Here is a 22,484-nt window from a genome sequence, read left to right on the forward strand (position 1 = left end):
ATAATAAGGTGTAGGGTGACACGGGGGCCCAGAAAAGGGGCATCTCCATAGACTCCGGGAGAGTGAAGGAGGGAGGGGACAGGACAACCTGGAGGAGGGACACTTGAGCCGATTTTCGAATGACAACTGTGTGCGTCGGCAAAGCGGAGGACACATCAGGCAGGTGAACAGCAAGGCAAGGGTGCAAAGGTATAGCGCAGCCCAACAGGTTGTGCTAAGGTGGTTTGTGTCTGGAAGGCGGCCGCAGCCGCTGCCCTTGCCTGTTAACCGCGACAGGAACTGACAAGCCCGAGTCCCAGGGGGGACAGGCAATTTCCAATTATTCTGAGTCTGGTTCCTGCACATGGGCACCCTTGAGGGTCACTTGGCTCTAATGGACCCCCTTCTCGGAATAAGAAGCAACCGCGTGCCCATGGGTATATTTGATGATTAGAAGCTACTTCCTGGTGATATCAGCCAGGAGGCCTGCCTCTTCTTATTTTTGACCTCAGCATGAAGTCCCAGCCAGGAAGTTTGGTTGGGGGCTCTGATATATCAATATTGGCAGCTTCAAGATCCCAGCGGACAGGCCAGACTGCCCCCCAACCCTTGCATGCCTGGGGGCAAGAGCTCATGGAGAACTCCTGAGCTGTAAGCATTTGGAGAGTTGGGAGTCTGAAGCTGAGTCGTGGGTAGGAAGGAAAAGAGGTCTCCCCGCCTCCCCATCTCCATAAGGATCAGATTCATCGAATCATGAATCATAACACAGCTATCTGTGTTTGTTTGGCCTCCTTGCCACTAAATTAGAGTTCTGTGTTGCAAACAAAAGAATTCAATTCTGGGCAACTCGAATCGAAGAGGATTTATTGGAAATATCATCCTTTTTTGCTGAGCGCTCGCAGAGTCAGGGGGAGCTTTGAGGGCCGGGATTGAAGGCATAGCAGTGGTGAGCACATGCACAGCATTGCATGGGAGACACGCTCTGTTCTCAGCTCCTCGCACGTCTGAACACACTTCATCACGCTAGAAGGTACCTACCGCCATTATCCCCTTTCTGTGGTTGAGAAAAATGGGGGCAGGGAGAGATGAAATGATTCACCCGAGGACACAGGAGTATGTGACCCGGGATTCGAACCCAGCATTCCAGTTCCAAAGGCTTTTCCAAATGCTGAGAAGCAAGCCCGACAGGAATGGTCTAATTGCAGGAATCTGGTCAGGGAGCAATGGAAAAAAAGCTTATTTTTCCAGGTCTGTTTGTCCCTTTGCTGAGTTTTGAATTCTAAGGAGCTGGTATACTAAGGGCCTAGATCAGGGCATGCGTTTGCCCCTTGTAGGGGTGAAGGCGATGATATCAGGGCTGATTCCAGTCCCACCAGACTGTCCCCCATGGGGGAAAAGGCAGTTTCTCAAAGCAGCATAAAGTACTATTATGAAGAACTGGATGGCCAACAGCAGGGAAACTGTGGTCCTGGGCGCCTCGGTGGCTCAGTTGGTTAAGCATCTGACTTGATCTCCACTCAGGTCATGATCTCACAGTTCGTGGGCTCGAGCCTCGCATCCAGCTCTGCCCTGACAGTGTGAAGCCTGCTTGGGGTTCTCTCTCTCTCCCTCTCTCTCTCTGCCCCCTCCCACTCAAAATAAATAAATAAAGTTTAAAAAGAAAAGAAAAGAAAAGTATGGCCCTGCAATTGCCTGGAGAAGCCCTCTCTGGGGTTTCATTATGCTCAGAACCACCAGTGGAATGTCCCTGAACCCAGGGCTTTCCGTGAACGCTCTCACTAATACCCTGCCACAGCCCTATGGGGGCATGTATCATTACCCCATTTCACAGTTAAGGACACAAAGGCTCAGAGAGGGGAAGAAACTTGGTCACATAAAATTAGGGTCTGCATTCAGACCCGGACTCCAAAGTCCATTTCTAGGAGTCACTGGGTGAACGCGGGGCAGGGCATCTGAACTCGTGGCTGGCAGGTGGTAGAGGGTCAGCTTATTGTGCTCTCAGGGCCTGAGTTAGTGTGAAGCTGAACCGGGATCTTGGAAGCACTTCAGTCACCGTCTCCCATCTACCAAAGCCTGAGTGGTTGACTTAGGGAAAATATCCATCTGCAGGAAATTCTGAGTCAAGCCAGCCAACATGTAGCTACACGGCATCCATTCCTGGCCACACTCCACCGTTGTCTGGATTGGCATAGCCTTTATCTGAAACCTCTCTGCAAGAAAGGAGCCTCCCCTCCCCCCAGACCTCCCTCCATTCCACCCATCTGCTTTGGAGGGATCTAAGGAAAGCAAAGGAAGGGAGTCAGAAAAGTGTCTGGCTCTATGTTTCTCATCTTAAATGGGGAAGAATCTAAAATTGCCCAAAGGAGTGGAGCTCAGGCACCCCCACCAGGGTAGGACCGCTGGAAGGGGCCATGAAGCTGGGATGAGCCAGGCGGGGCAGGCCAGGAGGTGAGGCTACCTCAGGAACGGGGCATCAGAGTCCCTAGAAATAGGACAAAGTACAGTCCACAGCTGCTCCCCTGGACCTCACCCAAGGGAACTAAGACTTATCCCTGCTTTTCTGTTGCCCCTAGAGTCCCTGGCACAAGATTCAGACAATTCACTATTCACTAGCGAGCAATTCACAGACACTACTGAGTGCCTGTTCTGTGCAGGCACAGAACTTCTCACTCTGAAAGTCCCAAGCCAGTGAGTGACACCGGCAGGTAGGCAAGGAACTAGATCTCAAGACACACAGTGATAAGGACTATCACTGGGGAAAGCAAAAGGCCAAGGTAGAACAGTGGAGAAGGGGTCCCACAAACTCATGGACTCTTGGAAGGCTTCATGGAAGAGGAGAACTGTGAGTGAGACTTGGGCAAGCAGAGTCCATTATTAGTGGAAGTGACAGCTGGGATAAGGGCTCACAGCTGTGGGGGAGACGCCAGGGTTGTGGATCTTCTGGAACGTAGGTGCCTGGGTTTCAAGCTAGCCCAGGGAGGGAGAAGGTGCTAATCCTTCCAGCCATATAACGTGTCTTCCTCATCTATGGGAGGCCAACAGATGGTTGTTGACTGAGTAAACCAATGAATGGATGAAAGTCTTGACGGCCTGGTGGAGAAGTTCTGACTTTGTTCTGCATGAGCTGCAGAAGAGAAAACCTTGAACCCCAAGGGTCAGAGGGAGAGATATTGTGGCAGAGACAGGATTTTTTATAGAAGGAGGAATCCATTTCAAGGTAGGACAGAACAGATCAGGATCAACCCCTGGCTTCTGTGAATGTCCTGCTTAGACCCTTTTGCATTTTGCCAAGGCTGCCATAACAGAGTAGCACAAACTGGGGCACCTGGGTGGCTCAGTCAGTTGAGTATCCGACTTTGGCTCAGGTCATGATCTCATGGTCTGTGAGTTTGAGCCCCACATGGGGCTCTCCCCTGTCAGCACAGAGCCTGCTTCAGATTCTCTGTCTCCCTCTCTCCCTCTGCCCCTCCCCTGCTTGAGCTCTCTGTCACTCTCTCTCACTCTTTCTCTCTCTCTCTCAAAAAGTAAATAAACAGGGCACCTGGGTGGCTTAGTCAGTTAAGCGTCTGACTTCAGCTCGTGTCATAATCTCACAGTTTGTGGGTTCGAGCCCCGCGTCGGGCTCTGTGCTGACAGTTCAGAACCTGGAGCCTGCTTCGGCTTCTGTGTCTCCCTCTCTCTGCCCCTCCCCTGCTCACACTGTCTTTCTCCATCTCTCAAAAATAAATAAATGTAAAAAAAATTTTTTTAAGTAAATAACAACAACAACAACAACAACAACAACAACAAAAACACCAAAGTACACAAACTGAGTGACTTGGAATGCCATAAATTTATTCTCTCGCAATTCTGGAGGCCAGAAGTCTGAAATGAAGGCAACACAAGGCCACTTGGTTCAAAGGCTCTAGGGGAAGATTGGTTCCAGGCCTCTCTCCCAGCTTCTGGTAGTTCCTTGGCCTGTGGCTGCATAACCCAAGTCTTCACATGGTGTCCTCCCTCCACGAGTGTCTATCTCTGTGCCTGTATATAAGGACCCCAGTCATATTGGTTTAGGGCCCACCCTAACGACGTCATTTGATCTTGAACACCTCTGTAAAGACCCTATCTCCAGATAAGCTCACATTCTGAGGTACTAGGGTTAGGACTCCAACATATCTCTTTGGGAAGACACAATTAAACCCATAACACATCCCCTTGAAGCTGATCAAGGGTGAGGGCTTGAATTGAGAAGTATCTTGACTGCGGGAAAATGGCAGTCAGCCTCTCCCTGCTGCCTTCCAGATGGAAGCTGGGATAATGGAAGGGTATTGCTCTGGCCATCTGGATTGCTTCTATCCCCTGTCAGAGGCCTGCCCGTCTTACTAACATAGTCCCATGGCATCTACGTCTGCCTGATCAGCAAGGTCATGTGTCTTACCAGGCACATGAATCTCGAACAGAAGATAAATCTACGAACGGAAAGCTCAGAGGCCTCCCAGGGGAATGTCGAAGCTGGAAGGTCACCACTGTGTTAGTCGTTGGGGTCCCAGTTGCTGGGTCCTCCGGCTCTTACACAGCAGAAGAGAACATTTCAGAAGATGCAAGGAAAAGACGTCAGTGGGCTTGGACTCCCCAAGTGGGGAGTAGGATTCTACCCTGGGAGACTGAGGAGGCCACCTGCTTGGGCGGGGGTGGGTATGTCTTAACACTGCTCATGCGTCTCCAGCCACAAATTTTAAAAACCAACACATTACTACTAGCAGAGGATGAAAAGGTGGGAGAAATACCCTGGGGCCCATGCAACCCCATTTCACCACCTCCTCCTCTGTGTGAGCGTGCCAGATGCTCTGTGAATATCCAGCTCCTTTTTCAATGTATCCCTTCTCTAGTGTCTCCCGAGGGGGTGTCACGCTGCAGAGGAGGTGTAGGAAAGGCAGGTCCAGAGGAAGCCAAGTGCCCCAGAAGCACAGGAGGGAGGGACAGCAAACTGTCTCTGAGCCGGGCTGTGTGCAGAGGGCTCCTGGTGGTACTTCCCTGTGGAGACTTGCTGGATGTGGGCACTTGATTAGGCTGAGGGACAGGACATCTAGTTTTAGTGACAGCAGAGAGAGCCATTGGGAATGCCCTTTACAGATGAAAAGCAAGTCCTCTTTTCTGTTTGCTCTTCTAGAGTTTAGCTGCCCATGTGCCCCTCCCCCACCTCTCTAGTCTGCCTCTCACACCCTCCTAGTGCGATGATAGTGTGATATTGTGATTTAAAAATAAAATATATATGTGGTCTTCATCCCAGTTCCTGGCACAGAGCTCCTAAAACCCTAGAAATTTCCTAAGTGATGAGAGCAATAAAGGTTTCTTTTACATTAATGAGGTGACTTTTGGGAAGCCCCTAGGTAACCTACAGTTGGCCATGGGACCAGAGGGTTAAGCTGTTCAGCCCCTCCCCACTCTGGCACCCTCTCCTCCACCCCCAACCCAACTTCCAGGGAGGGGAGAGGGGCTAGAGGTTGAATCAATTGCCAGTGTCCAATGACTTAATCCATCATGCCTCTGTAATGAAGCCTCCATCAAAATCCAAAAGGATAGGGTTCAGAGAGCTTCCTGGTTGGTGAATTCATGGACATTTGGGGAGAGTGATGGCTCAGAGAGGACATGGTCACTCTGCACTCTTTCCCCAGGCCTTACCCTATGCATCTCTTCAATCTGACTGATCTTGAGTTATATCCCATTTTAATAAACTAATAATCTAGTAAGTAAAGTGTTTCTCTGAGTTCTGTGAGCTGCTCTAGCAAATTAATCAAACCCCGAGGAGGAGGTCATGGGAACCTCCCATCTATAGCCAGTCTGTCAGAAGCCCCACATCAGGCTCTGTGTTCACAACTCCGGGACTGGAGCCTGGTTCAGATTCTGTGTCTCCCTCTCTTTCTGCCCCACCCCCACTCACACTCTCTCTCTCTCTCTCTCTCTCTCTCAAAAATAAACATTAAAAAAAAAAAGTGTTCATGGAAAAGATAAATTCAGCTGCCAGGTGTAGCAGCCTAAATAATGGCCCCAAGAACATCCCCTTCCCAATCCTCAGACCTGTGAATATGTTACCTGATATGGCAAAAAGTACTTTGTAAGGAGTTTGAGATAAGAAGACGGTCCTAGATTACTCAACTGGGTCCAATGTCATCGTAAGTGTCCCTGTAAGAGGAGGCAGGAGGCCAGAGTTGGTAGTTGAAGACATGAGGACAACAGCAAGAGGCTGGATGATGAAGGAAGAGCCAGATGGGGGTAGTGCCTCTAGACAGTGGTAGAGACAGGGAAACAGATTCTCCTTTAGCCTCCAGAAAGAATGAGCCATGATTTTACCTTGATTTTAGCCCCATAAGTCTCACTTTGGACTTCTGGCCTCCAGAACTGTAAGAGAATAAAACCAGTGTTGGTGTGGGTCACTAAGTTTATTGTAACGTGTCATAGCAGCAACAGGCAACTAATACAGCCTAAGAACTCACAACCAGGGGAACTGAATGAGTCTGAGAAGTCAAGACAAGGCAGATCCTCTCAGAACATTCTCTTATTTTGCATCAATGCTGTGGGGGGGCAGTAAGGGAGGGTGGGGTCTTCGTAGATAACAATTCTTCAGTGTTGACAGGGCCATGGCAGTAGCCTCCATCTAGAGGTTCTGGGGTTGGCAGGCTCATAGAGCAGAGCATTGGATTAGCATCTAGAGCCCCATTCAAACACCATGTCTCTTCCTTACTGGCTTAGTGGCCAGAAACACAGGGAGCCAGTGGGGACAGAGCTGTGATCCTCTAAACTGTTTTGCTTCAGGGGACTCCCCACAAACCTGGCCCACATCCACTGGAAAGAAGCTGTCTGGGTAACCCCTGATTGCTTAGTTCTTCCGGCAAAGATATTTTGTGCTACTGGGGGGGTCCCCTTAGCCTGTGACCCACAGTAAACCCAGAAGAAGTCTGCCATTCAGCATTGCTCCCCTCAGAGCAAATACTGGTCTGATCTGTCTCAAAGCAGACTTCTACCTAAGCCCTGTCCATGTTCCCCCTTAGCATCAGTCCTTCACACCCTGTGGATCAAAGTCTCTATGACTTGGCCCCTTGGGGGTGGGGGCTGAGTCCCGGGAGCCGACTGGGAAGGAAGGGTCTTATGGGTTAGAGGATTCTGGGAGGCCTGGCTGCCACTGCCTCATTGTGGGGAGGGTATTCTCATTCCCATCTCAGCACCCTGCGTGGGTCTATCCACTCCTCCCTCCTGGGAACTCCATGTACCCATCTGTCCCTGTGAGCTGTCTCCAAGGACTGGAGTGCTAGGCTTTCCAGTCTCCAGCTCTGTCACTGCATCTGCTTCAATAGTAACGGCAATCAAATCCCACCACTGGCTTTCCGAGCCTCACTTTAGGCTGACAACTAGGACAGTTTTATTCATTTAGTTACTGGGCTCTTGAAGCGTGTGGCTAGCAGGTTGGAGAAGACTGGAAAACAAAGCTGTTGTCTGCCAGCTAGAAAGGAGGGTGCTGCTATGGGACAGGGCTTTTCCAGCTGTTGGCAGTTTGCTCAGGTCTTCAAGCAGGAGCCAGGAGTGGAAGGACATCAGAAGTCCCACCTAGTACTGCTACATTTGGGTGGATCTGTGGTGGCAATTAACTAGAAAGAGTTAACACCCAGAAGTCATGAAAATCATCTCAATCACTAGGGTAGGGTCAGATTGCCAATGCCCAGTACCATATGGGGCTCTGTGCCCTGGAAATGGTGGGTTCAGAGTGGCCACATGGCCATTTTAATTATGCCCAGCAGGTGGGAGAATTGAGTCTTGAATAGCTCAAGGGAGCTAGTCAGACAAAATCCAGAACAAAATCAATTCACTGACACAGATATTTATGCAGCACATTCTAGGTGTAAGGCATCGTGCTGCCCACACAACATGCACAGGGCAAGCTTGCCAGGCACCAGGGGCTGGGACTGGCCAACAGGACAGGAAAGTTAATGCACTTCTCCTGGGCCACCTGTCTCAAAGACAGTGAGATATGTCCTAGAAGCCAGCCCTGTTTGAGGAATTCAAAGGGAACACTCCATTTGCTGAAGGTCACAAAACTTCAGGAGGAGGTAGCATTTGGGAAGGGTCTTTATGGATGGATGGACAGATGGATGGATGGAAGGAGGGATGGATGGATGGAAAGATGGATGGGATGTTAACAGGCAACAGCAGGCAAAGCAGAAGTGAGAGAGCTTGTGAGGCAGAGGGAACTGCAGGAGCCCAAGCAAGGAGGAGGGGAGCCCAGGGGTTGCTGAGTCCAGTCTGACCGAAGGGTGGAAACCACGTGGGGAGCCCTGGGAGGTAACGCCAGAGAGGGTGACAATGTCCAGAGCCTTGGACATTGAGCTAAGGACTGGACCGTGATTCAGTGGGGAGTGGAGGCCATTGGTGAGAGGGGAAATGACATGGTCAGAGCTGTTTGAGAGACAACAGTCACAAGGTAATTTGGATATGCAGGATTCAGTTTCCTGGCATGACCTTTAAGTGGTGATCTTCATCATGTAACCACCCATTTCCCCCATCAGGGCATATGGGCAGCGTTGAACTCAAAGCCCTACCTCACTCCCCAGTTGATGGGGGCTAACAGTTCTACTGGGAGCCTTGCCTTTTCTCATTTGGCAGTGGGGCCTCTAGTGCTAAAAGGAAGGATTCAGCAGCTCATGGGAGAAATGTTCTCCAAACATTAGTAGCTGGTGTTAAATGAACACAAATAGACACTGTAATAACATGGGTCTCATTCCTCCACCCCCTTCAAGCCTATGGACAATATTTTCCTTGAGAGGGGCGCCTAGGGGTTCTAGACCTTTTACATTCAAACAGGAATGGCTTTTAGCAAGCTGTATGACCTTGGGCAACTTCACGAAAGAAACATTTCATGAGTGTTTACTGTGTGTAAGGCATACCACCCGTATAATTTGTGCCATCTACCATCAAGGTAATACACTAATGCATTTGTGCACTCCTTGACAGTCACCTTTTACTAGGGGCTCAGTTTTTTCGTGTATGAAATGAGAGGTTGGACTGAGCCATGTCTAGACCCCTGGTGTCTAGCCAAGGATGTTCGAGAACAAGGACCGAGTTTAAACGGAGGCAGCTTAGGACCTTCTGCACAGAGCCCATGACAAATGGATGAGAATGATCTCTGAGGCCATTTGCAATGAAAATATAATAGATTCCAGTCGGGTAACTTAGATAAATTCACGCCCTGGTCTCTTTCAGCCCCTCTAACAAAATACCACAGACCGAGGTAATCAACAACAGATTCATTTTTTACTGTCCTGGAGACTGCAAGTCCAAGATCAAGGTGCTGACTGAGTCACTTCCTGTTAAGACCTCTCTTCCTGCCTTACCAATGGCCAGCCACCCCATCACTGTATCCTCACATGGTCTTTGCATAATGGTAAGACGTCTTTGGAGGGAGGGGTTATTACTATCATCCCCGTCTTGTAGAGGACACTACAGAACAAAGAGATGGCGTATGGAAGGAAGAAATAAAAATGATACACAGCCGGTGACAGAGCCAGGATTTGAACCACACTAGCCCAGAGTTCTCGTGCCCCATGCGTTATAATGCTCTGCACCGCCATCCAGAATATGGAAGACGAAGGCAGAGGACTGCCCTGTGTACCTAGAAGCTGCTCTTGGTGAAGACAGTTTGCTGGGCCAGGCAGGCAGCTGGTTTGACCCAGCTGGGAAATACTTATATTTTCAAGCTGCCTGTCTCCATTCAGAGACTTTACAGGAATGTAATTCCAACCTTAAAAGAATAGGGAGACATAATGGGTGCTTGGGTGGCTCAGTTGGTCAAGCGTCTGACTTCGGCTCAGGTCATGATCTCATGGTTGGTGAGTTCCAGCCCCGCATTGGGCTCTCTGCTCTTGGTGCCAAGCCTGCTTTGGACCCTCTGCCTCCCTCTCTCTGCCCCTCCCCCGCATGCTGTCTCTCATCCTCTCTCTCTGTCTCAAAAATAAATAAACATTAAAAAAAAAGAATAGGGAGACATAAAATCCAACTTTTTTGATTCGGGTTAAAATCCATTCAGTCATGAATCACTGTACTGTACACCTGAAACTAATATAACACTGTATGTTAACCACCCTGGAATCAAAGATTTTTTAAAAATCCATTCAGTCATGAAAAAAATTTTACCTTCTGCCTGGAGATTTCCTTTCTTTCCAAGAGTTTGGTATAGTCACCATCCAAAGAGACAACACGATCCATCCTTATTTCTCAGACCAGAAAGAGACAATTCTCGGGGCACCTAAATGGCTCAGTCAGTTAAGCATCCGACTCTCTGTTTTGGCTCAGATCATGATCTCATGGTTATGTGAGTTCGAGCCCCCAAGTCGGGCTGACAGTGACAGTGACAGTGTGGAGCCTGCTTGGGATTCTCTCTCTCCCTCTCTCTCTGCCCCTCCCCTGCTCACACTGTCTCTGTCTCTCTCAAAATAAATAAGTAAAACTTTAAAAAATGTTCTTTATAAAATAAATAAATAAAAGAAAAGGACAATTGTCCATGTCCTCTGCTAGCACTCCAAATAGTCCCTGTAGAAAAGAAAAAGCACATGTCTTAAGGAAAACTGAAGCGGGGCGCCTTGATGGCTCAGTCGGTTGGGCGTCCGGCTTCGGCTCGGGTCATGATCTCACAGTTGATGGGTTCGAGCCCCGTGTCAGGCTCTGTGCTGACTGCTGAGAGCCTAGAGCCTGCTTTGGATTCTGTGTCTCCCTCTCTCTCTGCCCCTCCCCTGCTCATGTTCTGCCTCTCTCTGTCTCAAAAATAGAATCAAACATTTAAAAAATTAAAAAAAAAAGAAAAACTGAAGCAAAACACAATATGCTGTAAACCCCTAATACATAGCCAACATATAAAGCATTTGTCCCTTGAGAAGTGATTTCCACATTTGCCCCCAGAACCTTTGCTCCTTTTCCACTAGAATGCCCAGGTCCAGCTTCTACAATGCTGTCCCCCCGGCAAGTAGAGGTGACTTGTGGCCATTTCATGCACAGAGCAATGGGGGTCAAGAAAAGTACAAGTTTGTGCTTGTGGGACTTCCATTAATGCCCCCCGGCATTCACACTGCCATCAGGGGCTCTTCCGTGGGGAAACAGCAGACCAGGGTATAGGAGCCCCCACGTGGATGAGCACGCTGCTGGGCCCTGGGATGGTCTGTGCTTGGACAGCCTCTCTGGGGGTGCGTTGAGAAGAAGGAGCTGGAAAGATCAGGCAGCAAGGCTGGTGGGTCTGGAAGCAGTGTCTACCAAGCTGTGAGATTATTCCCCTTGGAGCTGGGTATTTGCCTAAGGTCACTTGTGTCCTTCAAAATCACTCTGTTCTTGGGCTCCTTGCCACGCTCCTTGGTCTCCTTGCCAAGCAGGAAGCAGGTGGACAGGCCCTGCGGTGGGCTGGGCTGCTAGGAGGCCGGTGCTGGCTGGATGGAGTGGGGACAGAGCCATGTTGGCGCCAAGTACCAGGAGGAGGGTGAAGGACCCTCACTAATGCCGCCTCTCAGAACTTCTTGCTGGCAAAGGGTGCCCGCAGCAGTGATAGGTCTCCTGGAATCTGTCCCATGTTAGCATGTACCTCCAGTGAAGCAATCAATCTGTTTTGTTTTGTTTTTTTATCCAGCCAGTGAGGCTTTTCTGAGCCCCTGCTTTGTGCTGGCATCACTGGCTAGAAATGCAAAGACAAAAGACAAAGTCCCCAGCATCAAGGACTATATAGGTTCATGGGAGATGCCTCCCCGCCACTTGGGGAAGGAACTGTTGCAGCCACTGTGGGCCCCATGCTTTGGGAGAGTGTAATAGGGAGGAAGGTGTCACACTTTTCTGGACACTGATAAAATTGCATTTAAAATCCCTATTGTATGGGAATGCAAGCTGGTGCAGCCACTCTGGAAAATAGTGTGGAGGTTCCTCAAAAAACTAAAAATAGAACTACCCTACGACCCAGCAATTGCACTACTAGGCATTTATCCACAGGATACAGGTGTGCTGTTTCGAAGGGACACATGCACCCCCATGTTTCTAGCAGCACTATCAACAATAGCCAAAGTACGGGAAGAGCCCAAATGTCCATTGACGGATGAATAGATAAAGAAGATGTGGTATATATACACAATGGAGTATTACTCGGCAATCAAAAAGAATGAAATCTTGCCATTTGCAACTACATGGATGGAACTGGAGGGTATAATGCTAAGGGAAATTAGGCAGTCAGAGAAAGACAATAATCATACGACTTCACTCATGTGAGGACTTTAAGACACAGAACAGATGAACACAAGGGAAGGGAACCAAAAATAATATAAAAACAGGGAGGGGGACAAAACAGAAGAGACTCATAAATATGGATAACGAACAGAGGGTTACTGGAGGGGTTGTGGGAGGGGGGATGGGCTAAATGGGTAAGGGGCATTAAGGAATCTACTCCTGAAATCATTGCTGCCCTCTATGCTAACTAATTTGGATGTAAATTTTAAAAAATTAAATTAAAAAAAATAAATATATCTTGAAAAAATAAATAAGTAAAATCCCGATTGTTGAAGATCCTCTTGGGGCCCATGAACGATCCTGACATCTCAGTCTCTTTGTGGGTGCAGCTTTCTGGGGATGGGCTGAGTTATCCTGGGACCTGTAACCTTCCAAGCCTGTCCACACCAGCAGCCACTGGCCACATGTGAAGCATTAACTAAATACAATTTAAAATGCACCTCCTCAGTTACATTGGCTACTTTTCAGTGCTCAGCAGCCACACGTGGCTGGTGGCTGCCAAATCAGAGCAGACACGGAACCCTTCTGTCATTCCCGTAAGTTCCATTGGCTAGTCTTCGTGCATAGATACTTATAATAGAAAGTGGTACCCCCTGTGTGAGCTGTGGGGGGCGGAGCCTAAACCACCTGGGGCGGGGGTAGGGATGGGGAAGCCAGTGGAGAAAGGAGCAGGACAGAGCCCAGACCTCACCCTGACCTCATCTTGAATGTGGATGCTTCCTGTGTCTGAGGCTCCCTCCTTCTCTCTCCTCATTTTTCCCTGAGTGGTCTTTTCCACTCCATGGCTTCCTTTACCATGTTCCCCAGAGATGTTCAACCAGGCTGTGTTGGTACAGTTCAGTGGATCTCAAACTACATCAGATCCCCTGAGAGGGCTTCATAAAAGCCAGGCTCCTGGGCCTTCACTCCCAGTTTCTGAGCAGTAGGGCCGAGGGTGGGGCCAGAGAAGTCGCATTTCAAAGTCCCAGATGACAGGTGACTCCGATGCTGCCGGTCTAGGAACCACACTTTGAGAATCATTGGTACGGCCTAAAGAATCACCTTCACTGGGGCACATGGGTGGCTCGGTTAAATGTCCAACTCTGGGCGCAGGTCATGATCTCATGGGTCATGGGATCGAGCCCTGCATTGGGCTCTGTGCTGACAGTGTGGAGCCTGCTGGGGATTCCCTCTCTCCCTCTCTCTCTGCCCCTCCCCTGCTTGCATGCATGTGCGCTCTCTCTCTCTCAAAAGAAATAAACTTAAAAAAAAAAAAGAATCTCATTCACGGATTCACCCATTCCACAAATATTCATGTAGTGCTACCATATGCCCAGTGCTAGAGGTGAACAAACCAGGCAAGGTCCCTGCTCTAGGGAGCTTACGTGCGGGCGAGGGAAGACCGTCAGTAAACAAACCTGTGTCAGGTGGTGATGAATGTTATAAAGAAGAACAGAGCAGGGCGAGGGGAGAGGGCTATTTCATAGGGTCATCAGGAAAGGCCTCGCTGACCAGGTGACATTGGAACAAAGACCTGAAGCTAGAGGGGAAGGGCGGGCCGGATATGACCCTGGCCTTTCTGGCCCCGTCTTCGGTTTTTTAATTAGCAAAATGTGACTCATGGTCAATATGGCCACAATCAAGGTCATCAGTCTCCAGCAGCTAGGTTCGAAGACCAATTCGATGCACGTGTATGCATTTTGTTAAAAAGGCCATAGATTCCATCCGGGCTGGCGGTTCCACCTCTGGGTGCCAGCAACTGGTGTGCCCTTCGAGCCCCCTCTGTCCACACTGCCCTCTGCAAGGGGAGGACTCTGGAGGGCTAAGGGGCCCGCCACAGGAGGCTGCGTCCCACTTCCAGAGGATGCCTTAGGGCTCCCAGTCCATACGGCTCCGGCACGCAGGATCCGTTCTAGCCCCTCACAGACCCACAAGCCTTTCGGGTGCGGCGCAAACTCTGGGCCGTTCACGCCGGATTTGTCTTTTCACCGCTCGGTATCTTTTTAGGCCCAACTGTCACAGGCCTTAAATGGAGTTTCCGATAAGGCAAAAGAAGCAAAGGAGTTTCTGGTTCAGCTGAAGAACATCCTGCAGCAGGTCCAGGTGAGCAGAGCTGCAGCACGGGGAGGGCGGGCGTGTAGCAAGGGAGGGTCCTGTGGCGAGCGTCTTGTGGGGGACGAACACAGGAGGCTTAACTGTCCTGCTGCACAGCCTCGGACGTTGCAGACATCACCCGCTCAAGCCGCCGACAGTCGTGTGGCACCTGATACTGGAAAGGGATCCCCCATGCACCCAGTTACGGAGAATCGTAGAACGAGAGCTGGAAAGGGGCCAGCACTCCGTGCGGCCACGGAGGCCTATGTAATATCTGTGCACGGCGCTTCTGTACCCAGGGAATCGATACATCGTTTACCGCATAAATGTGTTGACTGTGCCACATACTGAGCCCAACACAGATCAAGAAGTCTCTGGCTTCAGGAGCTGTCCGCAGGGGAGAGGACACACACGCGTGTGCTCTATACGAATGTGCATGCGTGGAGGGCCCATTCGTACAGACTGGACCAAAGGCACCGACTTCTTAATCTTGGAGCAGCCCCCCCACGAATGACTCCATTGTAATGTCATCACCTCTCCAGAGGCCTTGTCCCCAAACACGGTCACATTCTGAGTTCCTGGGTGTGAGAGCTTCACCAGAGGCCGTAGCACGAGGTCCGGATCCCTGCTGATCTCTGAGACCTAGAAGGATTCTTTTTTAAGACTGACCGAGATCCTGCAGTCTTCCGTTGTTTTCCTGCTCTCCGATTATAAAAAGCAAAAGCATGTATTATAGAAATTTTGGAAAGTAGAGAGTGAGAGAGCCACGGAAAGGTTCACCAATATCTCCCCCCCTCGGGTGACCACCTCACCATTCTGACACGTTCTTCTGCAATGTAGACACACGTGTGCACGCACACACAGGACGGAATTATGCTGTGTGCAACTTGTAGCCCCCCTTTTGTTTTCTTCCCAGTCCCTCATGAGCATTTTCCAAGACGTTAAAAACTCTCAACGGACGAGGTTTGAACGACTACCGGATATTTCACCATACTGGTGTGCCAGGATTCATGGTACCCTCTCCTGATTCGTATTTACGTTGTTTCCAATGTAGTAATGTTACAGATGACTCTGGGGAAAGCTTCTCTGAAATACGTCTTCGCGGCTAGCACTGGCCGGGTTTCAGCATGTCTTCTGTCTAAAGCTCTCTGCTCCCCCCAGGAAAACGGACTGGACTACGAAGCCTGCCTGGTTGCTCAGTGTGATGCGCTGGTCGATGCTTTAACTCGGCAGAAAGCCAAGCTGCTCACCAAGGTCACCAAAGAGAGAGAGCACAAGCTGAAGGTACGTCCCCGGGTGACGACACCCTCGTTTCCCATCGTGGCCTCCACACCGCGAGTGGACTGGAGCACACAGTAGGTACTGGGTCAATATTAGGTGGGTGAGAGAATGAATGAATGAATGAGTGAGTGAGTGAATGAATGAATGAGGCAAGGAAGGGATAAGCCAGCTGCCCCGGACGTGCTCACACTCACGTGACTTTCCCCAAAGCCAGCCATCACCCACACTGTCCCTGCAAAGCCACAGTCAGGTGCACTGAATCCTGCTGTTCTCAGGTCAGGGGTACCCTTCTCCTATCTTCTCTGAAGTCCTGTTTTCCATCTAAGGGACTCCACCTGTTCTCAGCTTGCAAAGCAGTAGTGACCAGTGACCGTAGTGAGGCCGCCCTCTGTTCGGGTCGCCAGCTCTGTCACCTTCTTCAGGCCCTCTCTAACATCTCACACATTCAATAATCAGCAATAATAATGCAATATTGTTATGGCATTATTAAATATTTATTGCGTTGTTAAATATCCACCACGGGAAGGGAGGGTGTCCCCTCACGGGACGTTGGGCTCCTGCTCCGGGCAGGTGCCATGAACGCTCTGCGTTGACAGAGGACTGCTTCATTGCCTTGACGGCTCAACCGATTTCATAGACATTTCCCAACTGAAGCAGGAAATATTACTTTCAAGGAAAGGAGGAATGCGTGTTGGGGATAGCCCATGGTTTCCAAGTGAAGAGGCCGAGCCCATGGAGTTATCCAGGACCACCAACGATGAAAAGTAAGACAGGAGGTGGTCACTGATCACGTGGACCGTTTCAGACCGTGCACTTTCTCTAGTGCCCAGGGTTCAGGCAGAGAGTTTGTTCTGTTGGGCGGTGGGTCCGTTTATTCCCCAAGGAAGAGGGCGCGTGGAGCTCAGGAGCAGAACAGCCAGAGGAGAGGGTGCAAGGTGGCGCAGACCAGCGCTGCAGCGTCTAGGGCTTTCTCTGTGCTAATTCTCCAACTTCCACTGCAGCCTGGCTGCCCCTCCTCTGATGAGATGGTTACTAGGGGTTCTTTGCATCACAGATGGTTTGGGACCAGATCAATCACTGCACACTGAAGCTGCGTCAGTCAACCGGGCTGATGGAGTACTGCCTAGAGGTGATCAAGGAGAACGACCCCTCTGGCTTCCTACAGGTGAGCCTGCGCACTGGGAGGACCCAGGCAGGCTTGGCTTCCTGCCTCCAAGTCCACCACCGCTTCCCAAGCTATCCGGAGTTTTAGGACGGTCCCTACCAGTGGCTTGGAATTGAGTAGATTCTCCCTTGCTCAGAGATTCCAGAAGACCCAGGTTCTCGTCTCTCATCTGCCTCTCACTAGCTGTGACCCTGATTCTGTGCCCTCGTTAAAAAAGGAGGTCAAATGTCTTAATCCCTAGGGCCAACGTGTCGTGCATTTATGCTTTGACTTCCAGAGACCCCAACTCAACATTTTCTCCACAAATGGGAAAGGACAGTCTTTGCCAAACAAGCTGGAGGCTTGGAGGAAGTGAGTTAGCAGAATCCACACGGCCCATTACCTCAATGTGCAGAGTGCCACAGGCCTGGACAGATGGCCGCTGCCTGCAGAGCCCATGCAGGCTTGCCAGGGCATCCCTCCAACAGCCAGGCTGACTCAGGGCCACGAGCATCTCTAGAGGACAGGGCAGTGACAGGGGCTCAGCCCTCCATCTATGGGGAAATGATGGCCCCCTTCACTAGTCCCCACGAAGGGTTCACAGGATGGCTCGACAGGGACACGTGTAAGTGTCTGAATGAGCAGGACTTTCCAGCGGAAGACAGCGGAGCTGGGAGTGCAATGGAGGGACAGTTTGGAGCAACTTGGGGGGAGGGCGAGGACACACTGTGGGGAGCAAGCTTCAAAATTCCGGGGATACAGGAAGCGCTCTCTTCAGACCCTGGGAGGAACTGCTAGTATGTTTCACTTTGCAAAGTACTGGATCTCACAAAAGCAGTATAAGGAAGAATGCTTTTGCACATTTGCTTCACAAAACGGTTTGGCCTGGTATCTTCATATTTTTTAATGTGTATTTATTTTGAGAGAGAGAGAAAGAGAGAGAGGCCAGGGGAGGGGTAGGGAGACAGGAAGAGAGAGAGAATCCCAAGCAGGCTCTGCACTGTCACACCAGCCTCGATCCTACCAACCATGAGATCATGACCTAAGCTGAAATCAAGGGTCAGACGCTCAACCGACTGAGCCACCCGAGCGCCCCACCTGATACCTTTAGATAGCAGGTTCTTCTTTACATTTAAATTATTGCCCTTTTAAAATACGATTTAGGGGCGCCTGGGTGGCTCAGTCGGTTAAGCGTCCAACTTCAGCCCGGGTCACGATCTCGCGGTCCGTGAGTTCGAGCCCTGCGTCGGGCTCTGGGCTGATGGCTCAGAGCCTGGAGCCTGCTTCCGATTCTGTCTCCCTCTCTCTCTGCCCCTCCCCTGTTCATGCTCTGTCTCTCTCTGTCTCAAGAATAAATAAACGTTAAAAAAATTTTTTTTTAAATACGATTTAAACAATACAGTTCACTTTTATTTGCACGGTGGCATGCCGGCAGGGATCATATACTCCCTGCCCTGGCTGGCCTGAGAGCATACGGCTGACACAGCCCCTTCCTGTCCCCAAGCCACAGACACCAAGCCCCTCCTCCTAACCCATCACTTGCTGCATGATTTTCCCTGTGCACATCGAAACCCTAAACTCTGTGCTCCCCTTTAAGATCTCGGATGCTCTGATCAAGCGCGTCCAGGTGTCTCAGGAGCAGTGGGTCAAAGGCGCCCTGGAGCCAAAAGTGTCTGCGGAGTTTGACCTGACCTTGGACAGCGAGCCGCTGCTGCAAGCCATCCACCAGCTGGACTTCATCCAGATGAAATGTAGGGGTGAGCCGTGGTTGGCCCAGTTCTGTCCGTGCCTCTTTTGGAAGGGGCATCCACTCTGAGGGGGGCAGCTTAGTGTCACCAGAAGACGGGTGACACACAGAGTGAGGCAGAGCGGGAGGGGAAGGCTGCCCGAGTCACAGGCCGGGGCCCGAGTCCCAGTTCAGCCTGGGTCACCCTGGGTAGCTGGAGGACCTAGGACGGGTGGCATCCCAGTCTGAGTCCAAGTTCTCTCCTTTGTAAAAGAGGGTTCTTTGTTTATTCAGACACTTAGTGAGTGTCCACCCTGTGCCAGGCACTGTTCTAGGTGCAGGACACCGCTTTGAACAAGCCAACACACTCGCTCACAAGACTCAGCTGATATTCCAGAAAAGGAAACAGACAGTACACAGATACATCGTCTCATGGCCAAAAGAGGCTTTTGGGGAAAGCGGGATGTTTTGAGGGGAGAGAGATGCAGTATCGGGAAAGAACATTCCAGGTGGCGGAGGAGTGGCAAATGCAAAGGCCCTGAGGCAGGAATCCATTTTCTGGGTTCCAAGAAGAAGAGCAAGAAGGTCAGAGGTGAGAGCAGAATGAACAAGGTGGAGGAGGCTGGGAGGTGAGCTCAGAGAGCCACGAGGGACACAGGCTAAGGGTCAGATAAAGTTGCGTGGCTTGCACCAGGTTACAAAGTAGCAAGCGATGGCCCGAACCAGTCCTGATCCAAAGGCCGCCTCTCCAGAGGCATCGAGGCCACATTCAGGAGAGGCAAGGAAGCTGTTTGGTTTTTTAAAACCAAAATATCGAAGGATGGAGTGCTACACCTGCAGAATCTGTCGAGTGCAGGAAATCCTTACCCGCCAAACGTGTGGCCATTTTTACGCCAAAGATGAAACAGGAGTCTTGCACATCTGCGTGCTCCCTCCCACACTCGGTTTGCACCTCGGGCCAGGGTTGGAAATGCTGCCTGCCCTGGGTGTGAATGAGACGTGGTGCTGAGGAGCAGGAGGAGCCTGGCAGAGTGTGCAGGGGTGCGGCAGAAGACAGGGGGGCTCGGGAAAGCTGAGGTGCCAAAGGTGGAGGCCTGGAGCCGCTCTGGACGCTGCTCCGGGAGGGATTCACAGAGGGCGTGGGAGAGCCTAGGGATAGAGGGGGACCCCTACCTGTTTGTAAACCGAGGCCCCGGGGGAGTCAGCTACGCTCAGCCAGCCCTGAGACCAAGTCTGTAAGTAAGACAGGGCTGCACCCAGCTAAACCATGGGGGGAAAGCTGGGAGACGCCCCTAATAACAGGGGCCAAATGGAAATCTGGAAGTTTTACAAATCTGATGTTGCAGTTTTCCCTTTAAAAACTGTCAGTGTGGACTGTATTTATTTCTAAAATCTCCGGAGCCGGAACAAGGCTAGAATATAAAAACTTTCTCCGGATCTTCCTGTGACAGAACTTACCATGATAACATTTGATTCAAATCCCTGATTCCGAGGGTTGACCACTGGATACTCCGATTGCCTCTCCTTCCCGGCTCTGGTTCCCTGGGCCTCTAACGTGCTTCCAGCCAAAGGTTTAAATGCGTCCTTGAATTCACCCCACCAGCACCTTCCCAGCCTAGTGTCAGCTGCACGCTGGCCCCGCAGTGGCTCCGAGGCACTTGGAACCCAGCTCTGTTGGCAACCCTCACGGGCTCCTTGTGGGTCTGAGACTCAAAACTAGGGATTCTCAGTGGGTAGGTGGGGCTCCTCCTTGGGGCTCCAGAGGCAGAGTCGTGGAGGCACGGCCATGCCTCTCCCACCTCCCACCCCAGATTCCAAGACAGGCTGGAAGTGCACGGTCACCTGAGATCGCGCTGCCCCCACCCTCCCTCTGCCAGCCTTGAGACTGAGATCCCGGGGCTGAGGTGTGCCTGCGAGAGGCTGGGAGGGACCGCAGGGTGGCGCCACCGTTCCTCCTGGGGGCCGGGGGCCCTGCGATGGGGGAGGAGAGTCCACACAGGTGTCTGGCATGCTGTCGGGGTCCGTGAGCTGAACCCGCCGTTCCTGTTCCTGTCACAGTGCCGCCCGGCCCCCTGCTGCAGCTGGAGAAGTGTTGCACCCACAACAATAGTGTCACACTGGCCTGGAGGATGCCGCCCTTCACCCACAGCCCCGTGGACGGCTACATCCTGGAGCTGGATGACGGCGACGGGGGCCAGTTCCGGGTGAGGCCCTGATGCTGGACTGGGGGGTCCTAACGCGGAGGCCTCTGGACTGCCCTCAGCTCCATTGCTGCCCCTAGAGGGCGTTGGCCCAAACACAGAGGGCTGGTGGGTCTGGAACCTTGGGAAATGGGGCTTCTCTGCCGGGGGCTAGGTCTGGGCAGCTGGGGCAGGCAGAGGTGACAGCCACAGAGAAAGTTTAGGATGGCCTTTCTGCGGAGACTGACACAGGTCTGAGGCAGAGGAAGAGCTCGGAAAAGGTATCCCCTGCCCTGATCTACTTCCTGCTTCACCCCACCAGTGCAGTCCCGGCTATTCCTCAGCACCTTCCCAGATATCCCCGCTCACGCAGGCTCCCCCCACCCCGCCCCCCGCCCCCGCCACTCCCTCAACGCTCTATCCCTCCTTGCCCCGCCTGGGTCACTGACTGTTCTACCTGGCAAGGTGCTCTGTGGGTGAGGACAGCCACTTGGTAAATGGCCGTTGGGTTGAGATGAACTTCTACCCTCGTGTTTCCAGGGATGAAATGTCATGGGGACAAGAGAGGCTCTTAGTGAGCCAGAAAATGGTGTTCTACTCCCCCATCCGGTAGAGACCCCCCAAAGCCAGGCCCCCTAAAGAACTCTTCCCTGAGTTTTCACACAGCAAAGTTCAGGTCACTGTCAAGTTGCTTTGTTGACCAGGGTCTTCTTAGAGCTCCTCCTTTTCCATTCCCGAGGAGACTGCATAAAGATGTTCTGGAACAAAGCATTGCAACCACGACAGTTCCGACATCCCTTCTCCTGGGGGGCTGCCCCATTGAACAAATCTTGCTGAAGATCAATATTCCTTTCGTTTCTCTCAAAGGGATTTATGCATAGGCCATTTCATTTTCTGTTTGAGACCTACCCTACAAGAACGTAAGCGTTGGGGAAATAATAGCAGCCTTCCCTTGGGAATTATTGGGTCCCGTGTGAATATATGGGCAATTTAGGGGACAGAGGAGTTGAGGAATGGCAGATCATTCACTGGGTTCAGAACCTCAGTCGTTGTGGCTGTGCGGAGAAGCTAAGGTTGGAAAGAACTCCTGGACTGGAAACCAGGAAAAGAGCCCCTGTTTCTGAAACGGGAAGGGAAGACTGTTTCCGGATGTTAAAAGAAGCAGCCACAGGGCTCACATACTGATGGCCCCTTCCCTCCGAGACATAGCCACCAGCAAAAGCTGGATACAAGGGCTAGAATTTATGAGGAACCACCTGTTAGAGTGGGAAGAGTGTCGGCTTTCAGTGCAGGCAGGCCTGGATTTGAACCCTGGCTTCCAAATGGGTTCATCTGGATCTTGGGCAGGTTTCCAACCTTCTCCGAGTCTCCTTCTGTATGAAATACAACAACAACAACAAACCAATAACAACATCCAAGGGTTGTGTGAGGATTAAAATGCCCTACACAATGCCTCGCACCCAGCTGTTATTATTAATGACTTGCCATAACAAATGAAGAGTGAACCCCCTAGACAACGAGAGAGGAAAGATGTTTGAGACAAAGTAGAAATGGTGACACAGGATGGGGTGCAGGGCTGTGCATTTGAGGGAGTTAATAGGACAAAGGTAAGTTTGAAGTGAGTGGGGAACAAAGTCAATCCCTACTAACGGATCTTTGGGGTCCCCTGCAGAAATGTCTCACCTCTCAGGAGGCCGTGAGAAAAGCCGTTCAGGGGGCAGGGGGGCCAACGAGGGGAAGATGGCAACCTCAGGGGTGGTGGAAGTTGGGGAGGGGGGCGGAACGCCCCTCTCGATCCAGAAGCGATCCCGGCCCAAAC

At 51.2% G+C, this 22,484-nt stretch overlaps 1 protein-coding gene across 2 annotated transcripts in view; it reads left to right on the forward strand.

The window, feature by feature from the left end:
- The window catches only part of TRIM67 (tripartite motif containing 67), a 57,135-nt gene that overhangs the window by 24,643 nt on the left and 10,008 nt on the right, over window positions 1-22,484 (forward strand). Inside the window, exons 2-6 of one of the 2 annotated variants that reach the window (XM_060642804.3) lie at window positions 14,248-14,343; window positions 15,496-15,618; window positions 16,670-16,780; window positions 18,357-18,516; window positions 20,544-20,689. In XM_060642804.3, the coding sequence (XP_060498787.1) occupies window positions 14,248-14,343; window positions 15,496-15,618; window positions 16,670-16,780; window positions 18,357-18,516; window positions 20,544-20,689 (636 nt within the window). The remainder of the gene's footprint in view (window positions 1-14,247; window positions 14,344-15,495; window positions 15,619-16,669; window positions 16,781-18,356; window positions 18,517-20,543; window positions 20,690-22,484) is intronic. The other variant, XM_060642805.3, reaches the window with a different exon arrangement.

The sequence above is a fragment of the Panthera onca genome, chromosome D2 (assembly GCF_046562875.1).
Source record: "Panthera onca isolate mPanOnc1 chromosome D2, mPanOnc1 haplotype 2, whole genome shotgun sequence".
NCBI lineage: Eukaryota > Metazoa > Chordata > Mammalia > Carnivora > Felidae > Panthera > Panthera onca.